The sequence below is a fragment of the Mus pahari genome, chromosome 7 (assembly GCF_900095145.1).
Source record: "Mus pahari chromosome 7, PAHARI_EIJ_v1.1, whole genome shotgun sequence".
In the NCBI taxonomy this organism is placed as follows: Eukaryota; Metazoa; Chordata; class Mammalia; order Rodentia; family Muridae; genus Mus; species Mus pahari.
The window spans coordinates 76,140,267-76,161,454 of NC_034596.1; the positions used below are offsets into that span (position 1 = coordinate 76,140,267).

Here is a 21,188-nt window from a genome sequence, read left to right on the forward strand (position 1 = left end):
AATGTGACCTTATATAGGGTCATTAAGGACAGAAGCAATTGAGTTCAAATGACGTGACTGGGGGTGGGCCCTGCTCTGTCAAGGCTGTGGTCCTTTTTAAAGGGGAGAGAAATTTAGACAAAGATAGACTTGGAGAGAAGGAAGATGACATAACACCATACTGAAAAGGGCAACCATTTGCTTGGAATGCTGAAATCTACAAGCCGGGATTGCCAACAAATACCACCAGCTAGGAAGAGGCAAGGGAAAGCCTTCCTCAGGGCTGTCAGAGGGGACGGAGCCTCCCAGACACTTTCAGTTTTGGCTTGTAGCCTCCAGAACTGCTTGTTCGTTGTTTGAATCCACAGTGTTGGTGCCCTAGGAAAAGAAATATACTAAGTTACAGTGCATGAGGACATTGTTCCTGAAATTAGAATACAGTCACTGTAGCTTCTATCTCAGATGCACTGTCTCCTAGAAGGGACCCTCTGTGGACAGCCAGCCATGACACAGTGGAGACACTCAGGTAGCTTACAGAAAGGCCCATGTGGAAGAGAAGTGATCAACATGAATGGCCAGCAAGGACTGAGGTGAGGTGCACGCATGTTCTGGGTGAGCCTGGAAGCAGATTTCACTTTAAGTGGGGAAATTGGGTGAGACCACTTCAAGCCAGAACCACCTGAGTCACTCCTGAGTTCTTCCTGAGTCATAGGTAGAGGAGCAAGATTGTAGAGCGGCTGACGTGAGCAATCCAGGAGTGACCGGGACAATGTAAACTCAGGTCCCGGACAGCCAATCAGGTGGCAGTTAAACCTGCAGGCCTAAGAGCTAGGACTCCAGAGTCTGGCTCTTCTCGGAAGGTAATCTGCATTTGGTGACTTTTTTCTTTTAAGAAAAAGAATTATTTTTCTTTATGAATGAATTCAAGGACAGACTGGAGAAATGACTCAGTCTTTAAAGACTAGGTTTACAATCAAATGGGATTAAAGGCATTCACCACCTTGCCTGCTAAGAAAGTATTTTCAGGCTCCCTAATTCTAACCTCTGTTCTCCCTCTCTCTGCAGGGTATGTGGTATTTCTCCCTCAGTTTCAGTCCTTTAGAGAGGCTCTGCTTATCTGAATTTCTGCCACCACCCAGACTTCTCTGGCCTTATTGATAAGGACACAGAAAATTTGTCAGTGCTGGTTTCTGTTTGGATTCCCAGGGCCCCTTTAGTGCACAGACCATGTGGTGTCCTGTTGCTGCTTTTGTGACAGGGCCTAGGAAATCAGGGAAGTTAGGAATAGTAATAGTTGGGCAGAAAGATTATTTTCTACTCTCAAACATCTTAGAACACTTCTGTGGGAGACAGGAGGTCCTGAGATTGTACTGTCCTTAGCATGGTGCGTTTGTATAATGGCTTAAGAGTTGGCAGCTGCCAATCAGGAGGGCTGGGGAGGAAGTACTTAGGCAGCCTGAACAGAATTTTTTTTTCAGTGTTAAAGTTGTTCCCTATGACTGTCTTACCTAGGCCTCAGACAAACCTGTGTGAGGAGACAAGACAGAGCCAGAAGATGAAGTTAGGCAGATCACAGTTTACATGCCGTTTGAGTGTAACAGTTCTCCAAGCCCTTTCTAACAAACCCTGCTCCTCATCGGGCCATTCAAATCAACATTTCTGCTAGTAGGGCTCCAGGTGGCAGGATGCTGTAAACATAGCAAGAGTGACGCCATATGAGAACCACATCGGCAGGTGGTTTGGTCACTGTGTTAACACCAGTGAGTGTTCTTACACGAACCCAGATGGAAGAACAGATGTGTGGGCTGCTGCAGGGTGGCATGCCATGCAGTTACACAGTGCGCTGGTTAGTTTTTGTCCTCTTGACACAAACTAGATTCATTTGGGAAGAGGGAACCTTAACCGAGAAGATGTTTCCGCCACCATATTGGGCTGTAGGCAAGTCTGTGGGGCATTACTATGTGAATTAATAGTTGATATGGGAGGGCCTAGCTCCACTGTAGGCAGTGACACCCGAGACAGGTGGTTCTGGGCTGTTTAAGAAAGAAGACTGAGCAGGGTCTCAAGAGCAAGCCCGTGTAAAACTGGAGGCCAATATTGGGTTCCTCCACTATTCTCTGAATATTTTCCAAGCGACCTCCATTGTGACTGAGAACTATGTTCTAAACTCCTAAGTATTTTCAAATTTCTTGAATGTGAATTATTACAACTTTAACCTACAGACGCAAGTTTTTCCAGATGAGTAATGGTCTCTGCTTCAGTTCCAGCCCTGACTTCTTTTCATGATGAACTCTGAACTGTAATAAACCCTTTCCTTCCCAGGTTGTTTTTGGTTAGTGTTTTATTACATTTATAAAAGCAAACTAAGACACACAGTAAAATATCTTAAAAAAAAAACTACACTCTAAAACAATAATAGTAAATATATAGCCATTTAGTTATCAAGTATTATGTACTGTACAGTACTGTGTGTTCTCTATGACCGGCTGAAGGGCAGGCTTGTTTACACCGGAGACCATCACCACAAACATGTGAGGAATGCAATGCTGTCCTGGCAACATTGTCTTTAGGCAATAGGAAATTTCAGCTCTGTTGTGTGATGTTTCCTGGGGGCAAGAAAAAGAAACATCTTGTTACCTAGGGGAGAGGACATCGGTGGACCAAAGAAAGGAGCCCACTCAGCTCCAGCTTGGTGAGCGGATGAGTTTGCTGGGGTTACTTACAGGGCCATGGGCAAGTCAAACGCAGCCTATATAGAACCAGAAAGCCCTTTCCTCAGGAATCATTCACTGCTGCTGTGGCTTCAGGGAGCAGCTTTCCTCAGTCTTCCATGCAGGAATGCAGATAGGCCTGACTCAGAGAGGCTCTGCGGATGCTCAACAGCTTCTCTGATACAAGATGGGGATGTCCAATCTGGGGGAAAAATCAGTATTTAATAAGTAAAAGATGGGCCTATAGGGTGAACCTGAGTCAGAAACAGAATCTCCCCCTCCCCCATAGCGTTTCACTGCATAGCTCCGGCTAGCCCTGAAATCACTACATAGAGTAGGCCACCTCCTCCTCCCTCTGCTCCCAAACACTGGGATTAAAAACATGCCTATCCATCATGCCTGGCTACAGTGAGCTTTCTTGTCAACTCCTAACAGCTTCAGGGAGAGGGTAACCTGATTTCTAGGGAGAGGGAGGCAGTTAGCAGGTCTGTGATGGACAATAAATGTTCTCTTAATCTGTGATCTCCGTATCTCTTTTCCTCTACTACATATATGTTATTTGTTTGAATGTCTTTGGAAAGGATGCCCTTGCCCCTAAAGAATGACATGGGGAAAATAATTATCCAAAAGAAAGTATATAAGTAGTTATTCCCTCTCCCCCAGGCATTTCTGGGAGGATACAAAGGTTTTGTTTTTTGTTTTTTGTTTTTTTTTAGTGTGGTGACATGGTTTTTTTTTTTTTTACATGTGTGTGGGGGGCAAAGGTTAAGTTCATTTGTCTTTCTCACTCACTCTCCATCTTTTATATTAGGGTCGTTCACTTCATCTCAGAAGTCATTGATTCTGGTAGTTCAGCTAGCCAGCTTGTTCCTGAGCCCGCATGCTGGGGTGGGCTGCCATATTGGTTTGACACTTAAGTAGGTGCTGGGATTCAAACTCCTGTCCTGATTCAGCATCCCTCTTAACTCCTAAGTCCTCTCTAGTGAGCTCTTAAAAATTCTAATTAACGGCAGGGCGGTGGTGGCACACGCGGATTTTTGAGTTCGAGGCCAGCCTGGTCTACAGAGTGAGTTCCAGGACAGCCAGGGCTACACAGAGAAACCGTCTTGAAAAAAACAAAACAAACAAACAAACAAAAAAACTATGTAGTTATCTTTAGTGTGAGGAATTAAAGATGGATTTAAAACAAAATATATATTATATATTTGTTAATTAGAATTTTGTTTTGTTTTGTTTTTTGTTTGTTGTTTTTCGAAACAGGATTTCTCTGTATAGCCCTGGCTGTCCTGGAACTCACTTTGTAGACCAGGCTGGCCTCGAACTCAGAAATTCGCCTGCCTCTGTCTCCCAAGTGCTGCCAAGTGCTGGGATCAAAGGCGTGCGCCACCATGCCCAGCTACATGTTTTTTAATGGACCCACCAATGCTGTTTAGTTTGCATAGTTAACTGAATAGACAAGCTTATCCCATGTGAATGAGGTCAGACCTAGGGTTGCTTTTCTTTTTTCTTTTTTTTTTTTTTTTTAAAGATTTATTTATTTATTATATGTAAGTACACTGTAGCTGTCTTCAGACACTCCAGAAGAGGGAGTCAGATTTCCTTACAGATGGTTGTGAGCCACCATGTGGTTGCTAGGATTTGAACTCAGGACCTTCAGAAGAGCAGTTGGGTGCTCTTACCTGCCGAGCCATCTCACCAGCCCCTAGGGTTGCTTTTCTTCTTGGGCTACCAATTCATCTCTGTGACCCTAGTTGAAATTGTGTGACCCTATTCTAGGTACATCTCAAAATCTAGATGATGCTTTAGGTTACAGATAAAAACATTAAAGAGAAATAGCCTTTTTCACAACAAGTCTTCATTGTCAAGATTTCTAGACCTTCCAACCTCACTGGGGAAGGCTGGATAGAGTTATTGATGTGGAGTGCTGTGTATTACATTCACGCTGGAAGTATACATTCTATTTCTGAATAACTGTTGACTTTGACTTTTTTTTGTTTGTTTGTTTGTTTTTGTTTTTTTGAGACAGGGTTTCCCTGGCTGTCTTGGACTTTGTAGACCAAGCAGGCCTCGAACTCACAGAGATATTCCTGCCTGGGATTCCGGAGTGCTGGGATTAAAGGAAGACGTTACCACTGTCCACCTTAACTATTGAGACCTGGGCAGAAAGGAATGGACAATGGCCAGTTGGATTTAGAAACAACTTGAAAACTTTTCCGGCTAGCTGAGCCAAGATTGGCCCTAGGGATTCCATACAGGAGCGTTTTTTTTTTTTTTTTTTTTTTTACCCACAGTCCCAATTTCATTATTTCACCATGTGAAATCTAGCCGAAAACAATTCAGTTCTTTAGGCTGATCAGAACGAAAGCCACAACACTGAAAGAATTCAAAGAATCTTCTCTTGAAGCACATTGGTAAGAACAATTTGCAGAAGAGGCAAAAAAAAAAAAAAGGACCTGGTGCTCAGGCCAATAATCCTATCACACTTAAGGCGGAACAGCTGGATCTCTGAGCTCAAGGCTAGCCAGGACTGCTTAGTGAGACTATGTAAATGAATTTTTAAAAGAAACAGGTGATTTTTGAAAAGCCTGGGCTTCTTTTACTTGGTAATCTTCGAGGGACCTAAGACAAAGTTTGAATACATCTTTTCGTAACCAAAGAAGTGTCCCGGAGTATCACGTCGTGCCAATCGAGGAAACTTTGCTAACCACCGCCCTCCCACCACCCAGCTCTTGCCCAGGGGTCGCGGTCTGGAAATCCCGCCCCACTAGGACTTCCGGCTCCCCGGACCCTTCCGTTCTGGGCTCCAAGTGGGCAGCCTCTGGAGCGTCTGGCGCCGCCCCGGAAGTGACGCCAGGACGTCCCTTCCATTTTGTGCAACGTCCGAGCCGCTAAGTGCGTCAGTTGTGGAGAGACTGGAGAGGCGTTGAGTTCGTGTGTGGTGTGCGTGTGAGTGTGCGTGCGTGTGTGTGTGTGTAGGGAGGCAGACAGCTCCGTCGCAGACTACGGACCTCTCCGGGGTCTCAGCCGCCAAAGACCCCGTCCGGTAGGTGAGTGGCTCGCTTTGAGGGCAAGGCTTCTCGGATCGAGGCTTCTTCATGGCCGCTCGGGTCGCCAGTGGCCGGGGCTTCGCTCTTTGCGGAGGACGGCGTCTAAAGAGAGCGCAGTTGATTTGAGGTGGGCGCTGGGGCACGTCTCCCTGTGGGTGTTGCGTGAGGGGGAGCCGAGGCGGAAGGGCGGGCGTGGGGGAGGGCGTTTGTGTCGGGAAGCAGCGCGCCCCTCCCTGCCGCCCGTAAGCGCTCTCATCCGGCCCGGCCGGCCGGGACGCCGGGGAGCCGGCCTCGCCTAGGGCAGCTCGGCGGCGCCCAGGATGCCGGCGGCTCGGGGGAACGCGGAGCTCGGCTCGCTTCGCTCCTCCTCCCCCCCCCCCCCCCCCCACACCCCGCCGCAGACTTCGGCCGTCGCCATCTTGTGCTGCGAACGCGCCCCGTCGCCCGCTGCGCAGGCTCGGTGGTGGCGTCGCGAGATTCCGGCTTGTGACGCGCGGGGAGGGCGCGGCGCGGGCGCGGCCGGCTGCTATTGGACCAGGCCCGGCGGAGGGCGGGCTCGCCTCCGCCCCGCAGTTCTCCGCCTGGCCTTAACTGCGGCAGATGGGAGGGCGGCCCCCCGGGAGCGGCGGGTGCGGCGGGTGCGGCTGCGCGGTCTAGAAAGGTGGCTAGTGGGCGTTGCGGGTGGCCGCCGGGTGGGACCTGGGCCGGGGGTCGTTTGGGGAGTTGAGTTTTAACTTGAAATTGGAATGTGGGAGGTCGTGAACGACTTAAAAGGTACATGGCGACCTTGTTAGTAGAGCTGGTAAACGTTTTTAGGCTCTGTGTTTGACTGCTTGACTGAACATTTTTTTCCCCCGTGCCATTCATTGATAATTGTCTCGATTCAATTACTGCCTAACAGGAAACGCTAGCCGGGCATCATGAGTGGCTGTCGAGTGTTCATTGGGAGACTAAATCCAGCAGCGAGGGAGAAAGATGTGGAAAGATTCTTCAAGGGTTACGGACGAATCCGAGATATTGACTTGAAAAGAGGTTTTGGTTTTGTGGTACGTACTTGAAACTGAGTTGAATTATCTGTCGAGAAGTAGGTAGCCTTGTGGTGGCAGCACATGGATTTGGTCTCTGGCATCTGGGAGGCAGGGGCAGGCCGATCCACAGAGAAACCCTGTCTCCAAAAACACCAAAGTGGGTAGAGCATTTGTGATGAGCATGGACTCGCTGAGTTTTCTCAGAAAGATGTTAAAAGTGGCCAAGAAAGAGGCAGTGGCTCTATTAAGAATTTAAAGTAGGGGCTGGTGAGATGGCTCAGCGGGTAAGAGCACTGACTGCTCTTCCAAAGGTCCTGAGTTCAAATCTCAGCATCCACATGGTTGCTCAAAACAACCCATAATGGGATCTGGTGCGCCTTCTTCTGGTTCATCTGAAGTCAGCTACAGTGTACTTATGTATAATAATAAAGCTTTAAAAAAAGAAAGTAACTGCTGGCAGGAGTTGATTCTCAGTCACCCCTAGCTTAGGGTTATTAGCATCTGAGTGTAAGGTATATCTTACCTGAACACTTTTCCACGATCTTAATATGCTGTAGAATGCACATCCAAAAGCTCTACTAAGTGTCTTACTGCTACGTTTTAGGAATTTGAGGACCCAAGGGATGCAGATGATGCAGTTTATGAACTTGATGGGAAGGAACTTTGCAGTGAAAGGTAAGCATGATTGGTTTATGACTAGTTCTCCCAGGGAAGTGGGGCAGAGTAGACATTTGGAATATAGAGGTACTCTCATCTGTAGTGTGTAAATGTGTGTGAATGCTTTTTTCACCCCTTTGTAGGGTGACGATTGAACATGCTCGGGCTCGGTCTCGAGGTGGAAGAGGTAGAGGACGATACTCCGACCGTTTTAGCAGTCGCAGACCTCGAAATGATAGACGGTATGTGGTGGTTTGGGATAGGGTCTGTTAGCATTAAATGGTTCTCAGACTAGTTAAGTCTAGTTAATCCACATGCTGAGAACCCAGAAACTTGATGGAATCACTATCTTGGCTTAAACTTGTCACATAGCATTTGACATTGTGACATAGCATCTGATACTGAATGGTTATTTTTTTTCTTCAGAAATGCTCCACCTGTAAGAACAGAAAATCGACTTATAGTTGAGAATTTATCCTCAAGAGTCAGCTGGCAGGTTTGTTGAAATACAGTTTTGAGATATTTTAATGTGGCATTTAAAAGTGTTAATGGGTAGTTAATGTTTTATTAATATATATCTTATTAAATACTTTATCTTAAATTAATTTAATTGAAATATAATTTTAAACTTTAGTTAAATGTAACTGGGGGATGTTTCAGATTTTAATATTAGTGATCAAATGTAAATGTTTTGAGGTTATTTTTTTCATGTTTTTTAAAATCAATTTTAACCAAATATTAAACCCTTTATTTGCCAGCCTATCTGTGTCGTTGGCCTTATGACGAGGAGTGCCTGTGGGTTATCCTAATCGTTGTCTTGGTCACTCTTGGTTGGGCCTGGTTGACTTTGCCAGTCAGCTCCTACAGTGATCAGTTGGCCACCTCTAGATCTGTGTTTGCCGGTCTAGACGTAATCGGTGCACTTACTTGAAGTGCCGGGTTGCAGCGATCCCAGAACGTTGATAACGTGATCTGATCCCTAAGTTGAGAGCTGTCTTCCTGTAACGCTTCCGAATAAGAGGTCCTGGTCGAAAGAGTTGAAAGATACGAAATTAGTTGGTCGTTGGAATCCTGATCGCAGTAAAGTGGTCCTTGGTAACTGCACAAGAGTAAAACATGTCTGCATCGCCAGTAGTCTGCTAATAGGGAGGGCTGTGCGATTAAAGGCTTCCATCGATTGGGTAGTATCCTTCAAGTGGGTGGCGAAGAGCCAGTCGGGCCTATGTCATGAAGGTTTCTCCGACCGCTTAATGGTTTGCTGCTTGACTAGCCTAGGGAAATGTTAATAAAGGTAAAGTAAATTTTTTTAATGACATATGGGGCACAAAATAACTGGTGTCTTTGTAAATGTTGTTTTAATTTTTTTGTTTTTTTTTTTTTTTTTTAAATATAAAACTAGTCTTTAAAGGATGTACTGTTCCTTTTTGTTTTTTTTTGTTGTTTGTTTTGTTTTTTGTTTGTTTTTTCCCCCTTTTGTACTGAGCTCAGTTAGACTAATACTATAATGTTAAAAATTGGAATGCCCTCTAGCATTTTGCTTAAAAGCAATATGCTATTTGCTTATTTCGTGCCCTGGCATAATTTTTGAGTTCTGATAGAATACAAGTGTGGTATATGCCATGTTTGTACTTTATCTAACAACTTCTCTTCCAGTAGTCTTGTTTATACCATGTGGTTGTTTGTCTGCCACTTTCCCCTTTCTCTCCTTAACATAATTGTCTTGTGTTAAGGATCTCAAAGATTTCATGAGACAAGCTGGGGAAGTAACCTTTGCGGATGCACATCGACCTAAACTAAATGAAGGGTGAGCATGCCCTCGAGTTGTGAGCCTTTTAAATACCTTGGGAATTTTATTGTGGCATTGCTACGATCTAAAATTTGCATGTGCTTGATTTTGGTAAAGTTTGGGTAGAAAGACTCTTCTTTATCACAAGGGACTGTTCATAATACTGGCATTTGATAGGCACCTGCCATGCTGCATATTCCACAGTACGTAGCGGGGGGTGGGGGGGCACCCCACAGAGTTGTGCTGTATATATCAGAAATGACTTAAAACAGCAATAACAGCGGGGATAAACTTATTCTTATCTTGATCTGTGTAGGCAGTCTACAAGGCTATTGGATATGTGACCTTTAAAGGGATTTTTTTTTTTTCCCCTCCATTTTAGGGTAGTTGAGTTTGCCTCTTATGGTGACTTAAAGAATGCTATTGAGAAACTTTCTGGAAAGGAAATTAATGGGAGAAAAATCAAATTAATTGAAGGCAGCAAAAGGCACAGGTACTCTTTTCGTTTATATTTTTAAGCCAAAAATTTTACTTGCTGGCTTTTAGAGCCCTGTCTTTCAGGTTAATGTATGTTTTCTCTTTCCTCCTGGCCATTTTTCATAGCAGGTCAAGAAGCAGGTCACGTTCTCGGACCAGGAGTTCCTCTAGGTCCCGTAGCCGATCCCGTTCGCGAAGGAGCAAGTCTTACAGTCGATCAAGGAGCAGGAGCCGGAGCCGGAGCAAGTCCCGTTCTGGTAGTAGGTCTCCTGTGCCTGAGAAGAGCCAGAAACGTGGTTCTTCGAGTAGATCTAAATCTCCAGCATCTGTGGATCGCCAGAGGTCCCGATCCCGGTCCAGGTCCAGATCAGTTGACAGTGGCAATTAAACTGTAAATAACTTGCCCTGGGGGCCTTTTTTTAAAAATACAAAACAAATTCCCAAACCATACTTGCTAAAAATTCTGGTAAGTATGTGCTTTTCTGTGGGGTGGGATTTGGAGGGGGTTGGGCTGGATTTCTTTGTAGATGTGGACCACCAAGGGGTTGTTGAAAACTACTTGTATTAAATGTCTTTTGATAAGCCTTCTGCTCACACTTTTGTGACTGTCTGAAGTATATAGTTTGTGTATATTGATAGAGCTCTTTTATAACTAAAGCATTTAATTTTTTGTACTAGAAAAACTTTTGAATATTTTAGTTCATTGTTCAGATATGTTAACTCAAGATTAGTTTAATTACTCTAATGAATAGTTTTTGGACACTTTAAAAGAGCTCTAAATTTGCTTGTATATAAAGGCTTAATATGAGTTTTACTTGTTAGGGTCAAGGGTGTCTTCTTGCCCATTAACAGCTGTAGATAGACATTAAAGTAAAGCAGCTGTTTGTTATTGATAATAAAATACTAAGTATTATAAAACTGCTTTTGGTCTGTTTCTCTCAAGAAGTTCTGTATTTATCACATTCTGTGTATTTTAAGTTAAAAACTACACATGTAGAACCCTGAAGTGTGAGCTTTTTAAAGTTTTTTTTTTTTTTTTTTTTTTTTTTTTTTTTGAAGTGGGGGGGGTGGTAAGTGGATTTTTTTTTTTTTTTTTTTTTTTGCTATTTGAAGCTAGTGAAGGGGCCTGCAAATGGTTTTTTTTTTTTTTCCCTTTTTGAGACAGGGTTTCTCTGTGTAGCACTGGCTGTCCTGGAACTCACTTTGTAGACCAGGCTGGCCTCAAACTCAGAAATCCGCCTGCCTCTGCCTCCCAAGTGCTGGGCTTAAAGGCGTGCGCCACCGCGCCTGGCCTGCAAATGAATTGAAAACTGACAACTAAAGTTCAGTGACAGTTCCCTTGTATTCCTTCAATTCTTTCCTATTGCCACTGGACTTGAATTGCCATCAGGTTACTTACCCTAAACAGAAAAGGGCAGTGGTTTGGTAAACACATAATATCCAGTGCAAGTTTTCTTGTCAGATGTAACACAGTTGGGATGATCATAAATGTAATTTCTCAGTGATTGAAAGCATGAGAGATCTTTACATAGTTCTGAGATACATGACCATATGTTTTACTTAGGTTTTTAAAGGTGTAGGTGTAGGTGTGGTTGTGGGTGGTTGTGGATGTCCTGGAACTCATTTTGTAGACCAGGGTGGCTTTTTCTTCCAGTTGCTGAGATTATAGGTTATGTGCCACCACCATCTGGCTAACTTGTGAGTGTATGTTACCATAAGAATTTTTAAAAATTTTCTTGGGTGTCTTGACTGCATATATGTGTGTGTGCATCAGTTGCAAGAAAGCTAGAAGGTGGTATGGGATTCCCTAGAACTAGAGTTAGAGACCGTTATGAACTGCCATGTGGGTGCTAGGAATCAAACTCCAGGTTCTCTCAAGTCTATTTTCCTGAGACAGGGTCTCTGTGTGTAGCCCTGGCTGTTCTGGAACTCACTCTGTAGACCAGGCTGACCTCGAACTCAGAAATCTGCCTGCCTCTGCCTCCCGACTGCTGGGATTAAGTCGTTTTAATTGCTGAGCAATCTCTAGCTGCCTACTCTTGGGAGTGGGCATTGCCCTAAGTGTAGGAAATGTTATTTATCTTGAAAGCCTAGTTGCCAGGTGTGTGAACTTGGTGAGTATTTGATAGCAGAACATCTTAATATCTGAGTGCTGATGCTGAGTAAATTACAGGAAATGTAGGGGGCTTTTCAAAGGACCAATTAAGGATCCAGGACTAGAACAGGTATACTCACTGGGGAGTAGAAGTAGAAAAGGCTTATTTGCTTCCTCAAAGTGGGAGTTAGGGAATGAGAGCTGGCATTTGGGAGGTGTTCTGGGGGTGAACTCAGTAGAAGGTTTGAGTAACAGATCATGAACTGTAGCTTATCCTGTTAAAGACTAAGTCTAGGAGTAGTGGTATGCTTATTCACTTTTGAGGAGACTGTTGATATAACATTGGCAGAACCTGGTATTCTCTTTTTACGAGCCATCTTACCTGCCCTTTTAATGGGGATCCGCTCTAGTATATAAGGGAACTGTCAGGTTGACGTCTTAGAGTACTAAGACCTGAAATTATAGAAGTTAGAAACTGAAATTCAAGAGTTTGACTGTGTCCTCTGGTCTGGCTTGTGCTATGTATTATGTAGACCAAGCTGGCCTTTAACTACACCCGCCACTCCTGATGCCTCCACCTGAAGGCTGTGATTTTAAGTGTGCCCCCACACCCTTGATAGACTTACAAAAGGATGTTTAGGACTAGTTTTTTGTTTCATTTATTTCTAAGGATAGTTTGAAGCCCTGGGTCAGCCTTCCCTGAAGGATAGATTGGCTATTAGATTAGTTTATCTATCACATCTTGTACATAGTGGCAATCTGGATGTTTAGGGAAGTCATTGATCAGATGAGCCCCAAAATGTAAAAAAGTAAATATTTTTGTGACATAACTAGGCTGGCTTTCACCTTAGTGTAGCTGATGGCCAGTCCAAAGTTGCCTGTGTTAGACTGCACTAACATTTGAAACCTAAAAAAAACTCGTACTGGGGCTAGAGAAATGGCTCAGTAGTGAAGACTGCTCTTGCGGAGGTTCTGAGTTCAATTTCCAGCAACCACATGGTGGCTCACAACCGTCTGTAACCATATGACAGTGTACTCATAAGCATGAAATCAATACAATCTTAAAAAAAGATGAAGTAGCTTTAAAAACAAAAAAGACTGGTACTGTGTCACACAGGCTGCCTTCACGCCTGAGGCAAAACACCTGCTTCTCAGGGCGTCTGCCACTGCCATTTAAGAAACATGTAAAGGTGAGCCCAAATGTTTGGTCATTCTTGAGTGCTTGTTAGTTCTACAAATTTGCCAAACAAGTGCCCTGATGTGGCTTCAATTGTACACTGTCAGTGATAGAAAATACAAAAAGTAGTTTACCATGATTAACCATGTATGCAGTGGGTAGTTTATTCATAGTTTATTCATCTTTCAGTCATTTTTAGTGTCTGAGTAAAAGGTGAAAAATGTTTAAATTTCATAGAAGAAATCTAAAGGTTTGAGTATTTTTCTGTGCAGTTCCCTCAAGGTTTTGGAGTGCTTGATGCCACTGATCGTGATAAGAGTGTGGAGTTGTGTGGGCTTGTTACTGGCTTTTTAAGAATTTTCTTTCTGGTATTTCTGGTACCTTTTATTGTGGTAGTGGGTGGCATTTTTGTCCTATTTAATTGGTTTTGTTCCTTTGTCTACTTGGTATTGATTAAAATTGAACCCAAGTTGTGTGGGAAAGGAAAAAGATTGTTTGGTAAGTTAAAACTATGACTTGTAGTTTATTTCCTTTTGAGTTACAACATGAAGCAGGTTGTGGATGCTTAATGAACAAAACACCTGCTTACTGGAAAGTCTAGAAATAGTGATGTTAATGTTTATTAGATGCAGCTGTTTCTTTTAGCCTTCATAGTTCATAGCTGCTGAAAGTGTTCTTGGTTTCTTGAGACACTCTTGCTGTGTACTTAAGGTTGACCTTGAGTTGAGCATTGGGATTATAGGCAGGAACCACTTTGCCTAGTTCTCTTAATCTTTTAAACAAATAGCAGATTTTTGGGGGTGGATGATGGTTCCTGGGTAGATGCCCTTCTGTCTCAGTTCATGGCATCATGATCCTGCTGTTGAAGGTTTAAACGCTGGAAGTGCTAGACAACAATCCGGCACACTAGGTGTTACTTTTCTTGTGGCTTTTAAGTTTTCACATTCTAATTTGCCATCTGATCAGAATTCAGGCCATTAGGGGAGAGGCCAGGTTGTGTAGGAGAATTATTCCCGTTGTGGGTACCTTTTTCCAGAGCTGCTGGAATAGCATCTTCTGTTGCAGCAGCCTTGTAGGTAATTTTTGTTTGGTCTGTAAAGTTAAAAGAGAGTGAGAGTAAAACTGGCTTGAAGATGGTGCCTATTTGAATGCTTGGTTTTCACTGGGAGAAGTTGCTTGAGAAGGATTAGGTATGGCCTTGTTGAGATGTGTCACTGGGAGTGAGCTTTTGAGGTTTCAAAAGCCTGCATGTTATGCTACTCCTAATTAACCTTTGTGTGTCTATTTGTGATTTTGTGAATCAGGGTACGTAAGGTCATTTACTGCTCCAGTGTCTTGCCTGCCTGCCAGTTGCCATGCTCCCTCTCATGCTAATAAACTCTAACCCTCTGAAACTGTAAACCCCTAATAAGCTCAGCTCACAGCAGTAGAATAGTAGCCTGTACAAACTTTCTTGGGGAAAAAAAGAGTTAGCTAAGACAAACAAAACTTAGTCAAATGCAAGAACTCCGGGGTGTGCTCTGTATTTGTATCTATCATCCCTTTCAGGAAGATTGGCTTTTTTTTCCTTTGAGATCCCTGGTGTGGCAGCACTAGCAGATTCTTTGGTATTTTCATCACTGTAGGTTTAGGTGAGTAATAATGAGTTAAATTCTGAAGGACTTGGAAGGCAAGAAGCTTTGATCAGGCCTCAAACTGCCAACCCCTACCTTCCTCAGTCTGAGTGTCCCGTCCCCCCAAGTGGAAGTGGTTAGGGACTTTGAAGGTGGGAGTCAGGGTCCTCCATGCTCTTCCACTACAGTAGAAGAAATCTGTTTTGGGGTGCAGATCATAGTTCCTGGGGTCAAAAACAACAACAAAAACTCAAAACCTTAGTTTTGGAAATATGTAGTAGAAGGAACTGGGTTAGGAAATGGATGAATTTTTGTTTAAAAGACATAAGGGAGGCAGGCCGATTTCTGAGTTCAAGGCCAGCCTGGTCTACAAAGTGAGTTCCAGGACAGCCAGGGCTATACAGAGAAACCCTGTCTCGAAATACCAAAAAAAAAAAAAAAAAAGACATAAGGATGCTGGGGATGTAGCTCTGAATGCTTGCTTAGCATACCCAAGGTTCTGGGTTTGACTTCCAGTACTAAAAAGACATGACTGGACACGGTACATGATGTTGAGTTTGAGCACTTGGAGGCTGGGGAATCTCCAGCCTGAGCCACATACAGAATACAAAAGATCACAGGTAGTGTTTACTTGATATACAGGAGCTATTCTGTACCATAAAAAACAAATGGTTTATAAAAAGTACTCTGGGTGAGGTGACTCCAACAGGTAAAGGTTCTTGCTGCTAAGCCTGGATGACTCAAAACAGTCCACTTTGATTCCTTGGAGTTCGCTGATTAAATGGGTCTGTGTACATAAAAACAAAAGCCCTTTAAGGACTGATATTTTTGGCTGTGGGGTGTATGAGCATTTCTCTGCATCGATGTCTTTGTATTTTGTGAAGTCTCTGGAGGCCAGAAGAGGCCATCCTTTAGGACTGGAGTCATTGGGGTTTGAGCTGCCTTGAGCGTCCTGTGGAAGAGCAACTAGGTGTTCTTAACTACTCCAGCCTCTGCAAGTGTCCTTAATGGTTGAGCTGCGTCTCCAATCCCTCAGAAGCACTTTGAGGGAGGGATTCTGGGGAATAAATAGCATTCTGCAGATAATGAATTTGCTCTGAACACTTACAAAGTGTGTGTGTATAATTTTTAAAAGAAAAAAGTATTAAAATAATTTAAAGATTATTCTAGTAAGTAGTACAAATCATGCCAGTTATCTGAGATTAACTGACCAGAGTGGAATCTGGAATTTGGATTCTGTTGTATTAGGACTGTCTCCGAGTTTTCCCTATGTGGGTACTAGGGCTCTGACCTTTACAGAAAGCTGAACACTAAAGAATGCTGAAGCTTCCCAAACTAAAAAAAACCCTAGAGATCTTTTAGTTTCAAGATAGTTCTCTATAATATTGAAGCTTGTCTTACTTTGACAAAGTCAGTCCCGTGAGAAAAATGCCAGGCGCATTAACTTGGTTTTCTTAGCTAAGGTAGAAGTATAGTGTTACTGATGAAAATGACCTTCACTCTTCAAAGTGGCTGGCATACTTGTGTTTCTGGTTCCAGTTCCTACTTGGAACCTTTTGTTGGTAGCTCAGGTCCAATGCAGTACTCTCGGGAGATGATTCAATACTTACCCTTCTGAGGTTTGATTTTCTCATAGCACCGGAAGATAACAATCAAGAGAAGTCCTTCTGCAAGCTGGGAAATCATATAAAGGAGAGGAAAGAAGAAAAGTGGTCCAATGACTTCAGGGGGGAAGGTCACTTTGAGGATGGTAGAACAGAGTTGAATGTTTTGGAATCCTGTTTCCATGCTGACCGTGCGTCTGCAGCTGTGTGAGTGGGAAAAAACAGTGCTCAACAAGACAGTGGTCAGCTCTGGGGCCTGCCCTTCCCCCTTCAGACCTACAGCATCCAGCATAGGAAGATGGGATCCAACCCTAAGAAGACAGTGACGAAAAGGCACAAAGTTTATAAAGGCTGTGTGTGTGCATGCATGTGTATGCACACGTTTGTGCTTATACCTGTGCATGCATGCATATGCTTGGGACTACATGCCTTGTGTATACCAGGCATGTGCTCTACCACTGAGCTACATCCATCTGACCCCAAGGAGGCCTTTGAATAGTTTGGAAATTTTGTGTGCTTTTACAGAATTGATAAGTTAAAATTTGAAAGTGACTGGCAGATAGGTGACATTGGAAGCCGGTATCCTTTGTTAGCTGGTTGGTCTTTTTTTTTTTTTTTTAAAGATTATTTATTATATACAAGTACATTGTAGCAGTCTTCAGACACCCCAGAAGAGAGCATCAGATCTCATGGATGGTTGTGAGCCACTATGTGGTTGCTAGGATTTGAACTCAATCCCAGGGAAGAGCAGTCAGTGCTCTTAACTGCTGAGCCATCTCTCCAGCCCTTAGTCTTTTTTTTTTCTTCTTCCTTAGTCTTATACTTGAACTTTGAGCAGACAGTGGGAGATTGAAATGTTGCAGACTTCATCCTGTGTCTCTTTGTAGCTTAACATACTTTTAATTCTAGAACTGGTTGTTATTAAAACAAACTAGCCCCATTATATATCTTTGAAACCTGCTCCCCTAATTTTGCTTTCCATTTAGTGCATTAAAGAGCAGGATGTTTTAATTGAATGAATACATATTGCACTTTTCTAACTCCCAAGTGTTACTTATCCTATTTAGCATGTTAGGATTACTGTGATGGCCCTTGGTGCTATTGCCATTGTGATCTATAGCTCCCAGAACTAGTAGGACTGTAGTACTATGGTTATGGGCAGTCTGTAATACAAGCACAGTCATTTCATTGTTATCAACTAGGTTGTAGTAGTGGATTTTGTATTTCGGAAATGACTTTTTTAAAAGTGTAGGGGGGAGATTCTACTAATGCAGCAGCTTTCAACTTGTAGGTCACTACTCTTTTGTGGGGTGGATGACCCTTATAGGGGTTGCGTAAGACCATTGGAAAACACAGATATTTACTTAGTTAATAGCAAAGTTACAGTTACAAAGTAGTGACAAAATAATTTTATGGTGGGGTCACCACAGTATAAGGAAGTGCATTAAAGGGTCACAGCATTAGGGAGGTTGAAAGGACTCTGTTTCCATAGATCCTCAGGTTGAATGTTACTTTACGGTGGCTTTATTTATGTTAGGTTGCACTATAGCTAAAGGCTTGAGCTTAGAGTACCACTTAGAATAGCTTCCATCTGATATTGTCCTTGTCAAGGATTCAAGCCTTGTTAGAATAAGAGTGGGCAAAGAAAAAAAAGTATTAGCATTGGCATTAAAGCTAGCACAATGCCATCAAACTCCCTGGTGTGATTTCAACATCAGGAGAGGGCAGATTTTGTCTTTACCACCCTCCCATCCTAAGGCCCTCCCCCCAAACCTCTAGTATTTCTCATTGCCCAAAGCCCTTTGGTTGGTGCCTTTGAACATATGCCAGGAAAATGCTCTGCCCATATCTCAAGGTTCCTTATTTCCAAAAAGACTTAAGAGACACCCTGAGGACAATGGAACCTAGAAGACCTACCTTGGACTTAGTTGGAAGAGAGCAGAGAGAATGTAGCCCATCAGGAAGCCAGCGAGAGGCATCAGGGAGGAGGTAGCCAATAAGCGTGGTATCATGACGAACCTGATGCTGTTGCCCACATTGATGACAGAGAGGACTGTGACAGCCACACAGAGGGACAAAGTGATGATCATACCTCCCTGGACATGGGGACAGGAAGAGACTATCTGAAGGTTGGGAGTGGGCACAGAGGAGTGGGGAGACACCGTAGGAAATAGGAATTCGAAAAACATTTATCTTGCATCTTTTTGGATTTATTAGTAGCTAGGAAAATATTTGGCTAATATTTTAATGACTAAAACATCAGCCAAACACAGCCAGCTGCTTTTGACATAGCTCTAGACTGCTGTGAAATTCTCAATGAAGTGTGTAGTTGTGAAGGGGTGAGACTGGTCCTATGAAACTGACAACATTTTCAGTCTGTGTATACATTTGCACAAAACATTTTGGAGCTGGTTAGAACCAGTCATACTTTCTCAGCTTCCATTGCAGGGAGAGACTTATAATTTTGGGGCAGAGGTTCTCGACTTGTGGGTAGCGATCCACAAAGGGGTTGAGCAACCCTTGTTCCCAAGACCATTGGAAAAATATGGATATTTACATTACAATTCATAGCAAAATTAGTTAAGAAGTAGCCATACTAAAAACAAAAAGCCAGGCAGTGGTGGCGCACGCCTTTAATCCCAGTACTTGGGAGGCAGAGGCAGGTGGATTTCTGAGTTCAAGGCCAGCCTGGTCTACAGAGTGAGTTCCATGGCAGCCAGGACTACACAGAGAAACTCTTGAAAAACCAAAAAAAAAAAAAAAAAAAAAAGTAGCAATAATTGTTGGGATTCACTGCAAAACATCATCTGAATTTAAGAGTGCAGCATTAGGCCGTGCAGTGGTGGCCTACGCCTTCAATTCCAGGACTCGGGAGGCAGAGGCAGGCAGATTTCTGGGTTTGAGGCCAGCCTGGTCTACAAAGTGAGTTCCAGGACAGCCAGAGCTATACAGAGAAACCCAGTCTAAAGAAAACAAACCAAACAAACAAAACAAAAAAGAGTGCAGCATTAGGAAGGTTGAGAACCACTGTTTTAGGGTTAAACTGGATTTCTGGAAATTGCCAAGAGTCATCTTAAAGCAAAGCAGATACACAAGGTGGTTGGTAGAACCTTTGTTAACCAGTTCTGGGGAAATGACGGCTTAACGTTTTTGTCCTGAGAAATGAGAATGTAAGTTTTCAGAGTGTACTTCATGCTCTTGCAGCATGCTCCAAAGTGACAAAAAATGCGTAGATTTAAGTCTTTGTTTTTCCATCTTTTGGATAAAGAAATAGCAAAAGAGAAAATCAGTTCTCATGTTACTCTGTAGTGATTATGCTTCCGTGTGGTTTTAGTTTCCTTTTTTTTTTTTTTTCCTGTGTGGGATGTTCACTTGTTTTTTGAGACAGGATCTCACTGTGTGACCCTGGCTGACCATCCTGAACTTGCTATGTAGGGCAAGCGGTAATTCTTGCTTCACGCTGGCCATGAAGTGCTGGGAGTATTTATTCTCTTCTAGCTAGTGAAATCCACCAAGTTTGCCCTGTTGCTTTCTACTTGGCCTCTCTCCAGGCTTATGGAAATCCCAACCTTTGTGACTGGCACAAGCCCTTCCAAGAAAGCCTGACCTTTCTGGCCTTCAGTAGTAGTGTTAAGGACTACCAGACTTGTTTGTCTGCTATTGTTGGGATTTTATTTCTCTTGTGTCAAACTCAGTAGACAGTGACCCCATAAGTGTATCAAGAAGCATAAGTTTAATTTTATTTTAATATATGAAGGAAGGTGTGTGTTTGTGAACAGTGTTCAAAGGCAGATTCCTGGGGTGATGCTGCAAGGAAGTACTGTGTCCTCAGGATGAGAAGGTTCTTAGGTCATTGGGGACATGATACTGAAAAGGCATTAGGGTCCAGTGCAATCCATTCTACTGCTCTTGCCTTGGTATGAGCACCCAGCACGTGCTCATGCTGTGATGAGCTGCCCTTGCCACATGACCCAGCATTCATCTAGAACCCCAAGGACAGCTAGTCCTTAAGTAGCCGATGTGGGGGTAGTTGCTCAGTTGCCATGCTCTATCAAGGGCCCTGAGTTCTTACCTTGAGGATGTAGGGTACATGGTGTGGCCTTTTGGACTTCAGGAAGATCCCTATGGCACAAGGAATGAGAATCATGACGAGTGATATCATAATGCCTTTATAGGGCACCTTGTCCTTAAGATCGCCGTCATAGATTCCTTGGCTATAGATGTATAAGAGGAGAGGCATCATGCCCAAGGCAGTGAAGCTGGAGCAGGTGGTCATCACAATGCTGAGTGGCCAACACAGGAAAAACAAAGGAAAAGCCAATTAGAGGTTTGAGTTCCTTCCATGTGCCTGACACCATGCTTCATAACTTCTTAGGCAGTAAACATACTGTTTTTGTTTGTTGGTTTGTGCTTATAAAAATGCTGAATACTAGAAGAGTTGACTTATTCCAAATTGGACATAGTAAGTGGCTGATAGAAGATATAAGAAGCATTATAACTATAAAGAAGAGATAAATATTTAGGAATGAATTTCAAGGAGATACAAGGTCTTTACTGAAGAGATTATAGGAAAAATCATAGAAAGGTATGGAAGAAACCTAAGAGCTGTTTGTGTCAAAGTCATGGCGCAGTGAGAAGATGAGATGTTAAAGTGGGTGAGCTGGTTTGGGTGAGAAATACTTCCTATAGGATCGTGTAGTTGAACACTTGGTTCCCCAGTTGGTGATGCTGTTAGGGAAGGTTATAGAACCTTAGGAGGGACAGATTTGATGGAGGAAGAGAGTCATTACGGGTGGCCTTTGAGGTCTTGTAGCCTGACCCCACCCCCTGTTTGCATGTACTACTTTTATAATGTGGATGAAATTTGATCATCCAGCTTCCTGTACCTACCTTACTGCCTTCCTACCTGTCTTAGTCAGGGATTCTATTCCTGCACACACATCATGACCAAGAAGCAGTTGGGGAGGAAAGGGTTTATTCAGCTTACACTTCCACATTGCTGTTCATCACCAAG

The 21,188-nt window shown here is 43.4% G+C and overlaps 2 protein-coding genes across 7 annotated transcripts in view; one reads left to right on the forward strand and one right to left on the reverse strand.

The window, feature by feature from the left end:
• Nucleotides 1-5,551: 5,551 nt before the first annotated feature.
• On the forward strand, nucleotides 5,552-10,606 carry Srsf5 (serine and arginine rich splicing factor 5). 6 transcript variants are annotated; one of them, XM_021201775.1, is made up of 8 exons: nucleotides 5,552-5,864; nucleotides 6,639-6,783; nucleotides 7,370-7,440; nucleotides 7,566-7,664; nucleotides 7,849-7,918; nucleotides 9,153-9,226; nucleotides 9,591-9,701; nucleotides 9,815-10,606. In XM_021201775.1, the coding sequence occupies exons 2-8, from the start codon at nucleotides 6,658-6,660 to the stop codon at nucleotides 10,071-10,073; spliced, it is 810 nt and encodes a 269-aa protein (XP_021057434.1). In that variant the 5' UTR covers nucleotides 5,552-5,864; nucleotides 6,639-6,657; the 3' UTR covers nucleotides 10,074-10,606. The 6 variants fall into 6 exon arrangements, with proteins under 6 accessions (XP_021057434.1, XP_029396814.1, XP_021057436.1 ...); XM_029540954.1 differs by having other exon boundaries at nucleotides 5,552-5,737; nucleotides 9,812-10,606; XM_021201777.1 differs by having other exon boundaries at nucleotides 5,552-5,737.
• A 2,850-nt stretch (nucleotides 10,607-13,456) lies between these two features.
• Nucleotides 13,457-21,188, reverse strand: part of Slc10a1 (solute carrier family 10 member 1) — a 14,078-nt gene continuing 6,346 nt past the window's right edge. Inside the window, exons 2-5 of the mRNA XM_021202564.2 lie at nucleotides 20,247-20,457; nucleotides 18,092-18,270; nucleotides 16,181-16,377; nucleotides 13,457-14,049 (exon numbers count right to left, since the gene is read on the reverse strand). Of these exons, the coding sequence (XP_021058223.1) occupies nucleotides 13,904-14,049; nucleotides 16,181-16,377; nucleotides 18,092-18,270; nucleotides 20,247-20,457 (733 nt within the window). The 3' untranslated portion in view covers nucleotides 13,457-13,903. The remainder of the gene's footprint in view (nucleotides 14,050-16,180; nucleotides 16,378-18,091; nucleotides 18,271-20,246; nucleotides 20,458-21,188) is intronic.